Genomic DNA, 2444 nt, shown 5'->3' with positions numbered 1-2444 from the left:
GACCCCTGCAGACGGCCGCCGGGCGGGAACCTTGCCAGGTTCACAAGTTCAGCCGGGAGCGCGCTCCAGTCGACACACCCCTTTCGCCGGAGAGGAGAGCGGGCGGGCGCGAGGGGAGCTGCGTGCGATTGAAAACCAGTGTGGACACAAGTGAAATCTGATCGCGCGCCAGCAGAAGCGTGTGAAGCCAGGAGCCCCGGAGGAGCCATCGACCTTGGGCAGCCCGAGTCCGGGCGAAGTCATGCCGGGCTGCTGAGCGGGGACGGCAGCCGGAGCGAGCGCTCGCATGGAGAGCCCGGTGGCCCCCTGCGTCCTCTACCCGGGGGACGGAGCGTGCGGCCAGGCCGGGGGCCGGGGCGGCGCTCCCGAGGCTCCGGGAGAGGGCGGCCTGCAGCCGCCGGACGCGGCGGGGGGGGGGGGCGCTGCGTCCCCGGCGCAGACACCCTGCAGTCTCAGCGCGTCCCTGTGCTTCAGCTCCGGGGACGATTCCCCGCCCTCTTGTCGCCGCGGCCGGCGGGTGGTGCAGAGGCAGTGGGAAGTCGGCAGCGCGGGCGCCGCGTCCCCGGAAGGGCGCGCGTCCCCTGAGGATCCCGTGTCCCCCGAGGAGCGCACGTCCCCAGAAGAGTCCGCGTCCCCGGAAGATCCCGTGTCCCCCGGGGAGTGCCCGCCGGCCGAGGAGCCCACGTCCCCGGAAGAGCCCGGGGACCCCGCGCCCGTGCCCCCCGGCGTCGGGCCGGAGCACGGGGAGCCCGACCTGCTCATCGAGGTGTCGGGCCGCCGGCTGCGGGCTCACAAGGCGGTGCTGGCGGCGCGCAGCGACTACTTCCGCGCGCGCGCGTCGCGGGACGTGCTGCGGGTGCAGGGCGTGGGCTGGGCGGCGCTGCGGCTGCTGCTGGCCTACGCGTACAGCGGGCGCATGGCGGGCGTGCGGCCCGACAACGTGGCCGACGTGGTGGCCGGCGCGCGCCGCCTACAGCTGCCCTGCGCCGCGCAGCGCGCCACCGACGCCGTGGCGCCGCAGCTGAGCTTGGCCAACTGCTTCGAGGTGCTGAGCGCGGCCAAGCGGCAGCGGCTGGCCGAGCTGCGCGAGGCCGCCTACCGCTTCATGAGCGACCACTACCTAGAGGTGCTGCGCGAGCCCGCCGTCTTCGGTCGCCTGTCGGGCGCCGAGCGCGACCTGCTGCTGCGCCGCCGCCTGCGCGCAGGCCGCGCCCGTCTTCTGGCCGCCGCGCTCGGCCCGGCCGGGGAGCGCGCGGGCAGCCGGCCGCAGAGCCCGTCGGGGGACGCGGAGGGCCGAGGCGACGCCGCTGTCTACTGCTTCCACGAGGCGGCCGGCGAGTGGCGCGAGCTGACGCGGCTACCCGAGGGCGCGCCGGCTCGGGGCTGCGGCCTGTGCGTGCTCTACAACTACCTCTTCGTGGCCGGCGGCGTGGGGCCCGCGGGCCCCGACGGCCGCGCGCGGCCCTCGGACCGGGTCTTCTGCTACAACCCGGCCACCGACCGCTGGAGCACCGTGCGGCCGCTGCGCCAGGCGCGCTCGCAGCTGCAGCTGCTGGCCCTGGACGGCCACCTGTACGCCGTGGGCGGCGAGTGCCTGCTCAGCGTGGAGCGCTACGACCCGCGCGCTGACCGCTGGGCCGCCGTGGCCCCGCTGCCCCGGGGCGCCTTCGCCGTGGCGCACGAGGCCACCACCTGCAACGGCGAGATCTACGTGTCCGGGGGTTCGCTGTTCTACCGCCTGCTCAAGTACGACCCGCGACGCGACGAGTGGCAGGAGTGTCCGTGCAGCAGCAGCCGCGAGCGCTCGGCCGACATGGTGGCTCTGGACGGCTTCATCTACCGCTTCGACCTGTGCGGGGGCCGCGGCGATGCGCCGGGGGCCGGGCCTGCGGCGGGGGTCAGCGTGTTCCGCTACCACTGCCTGGCCAAGCAGTGGAGCCGCTGCGCCTCGCACCTGCGGGCCCCGGCCGCGCCGTCGGGCCTACAGCCCTTCCGCTGCGCCGCGCTGGATGGCACCATCTACTGCGTGAGCCGCGCGGGCACCTGGCGCTTCGTGCCGCCCCCGGACGGCGAGCCCGGCGCCGGCGACGCGGGCCCCGAAGGCAGCTTCGAGCTCCAGTCGCTCCGAGCCCCCGCGGACGCCCGGGGCCTGTTCTTCCCGTTCGTGCTCAACCTGCCGGAGGAGAAGCCAGACCGAGGCGAGGAGGGCGCCGCGTAGGGTGGGCCGGGTCACCCGGGCGTGTCCCTCGGCAGCCCTGGGCCAGGGGACGCCCCGTGGGCCGAGGTCCCAACTGGGAAACTGGAAGGGGCGAGGGGAGTGGAGGCGGGGAGGGAGAGAGTCGGGGGTGGGCCGCGGTGGGCCCCGCCCAGCCCACGGGATCATTTAAAGGCTTAGAAGGTAGAAGCTTGTCGCGGGGCCTTGAAAACCTTTTGCGATGCCGTAT

The 2444-nt window shown here is 75.1% G+C and overlaps 1 protein-coding gene across 1 annotated transcript; it reads left to right on the top strand.

Annotated features, from left to right (window-relative positions):
- The first annotated feature begins 286 nt into the window (after positions 1–286).
- Positions 287–2218, top strand: KBTBD11 (kelch repeat and BTB domain containing 11). The gene has a single exon (XM_007470029.1). It carries the CDS (start codon positions 287–289, stop codon positions 2216–2218), a length of 1932 nt encoding a protein of 643 aa, XP_007470091.1.
- The last annotated feature ends 226 nt before the right edge of the window (positions 2219–2444 follow it).

This window comes from Lipotes vexillifer, unplaced genomic scaffold (genome assembly GCF_000442215.2).
Source record: "Lipotes vexillifer unplaced genomic scaffold, Lipotes_vexillifer_v1.1 scaffold1980, whole genome shotgun sequence".
NCBI classification, from domain to species: domain Eukaryota; kingdom Metazoa; phylum Chordata; class Mammalia; order Artiodactyla; family Lipotidae; genus Lipotes; species Lipotes vexillifer.
The sequence above is the reverse complement of the archived record's forward strand: the minus strand, read 5'-3'. Positions and strand labels throughout refer to the sequence as shown.

Excerpts from the sequence above, each read along its gene's own strand:
- KBTBD11 (XM_007470029.1), top strand. The coding sequence starts at position 287 with ATGGAGAGCCCGGTGGCCCCCTGCGTCCTCTACCCGGGGGACGGAGCG.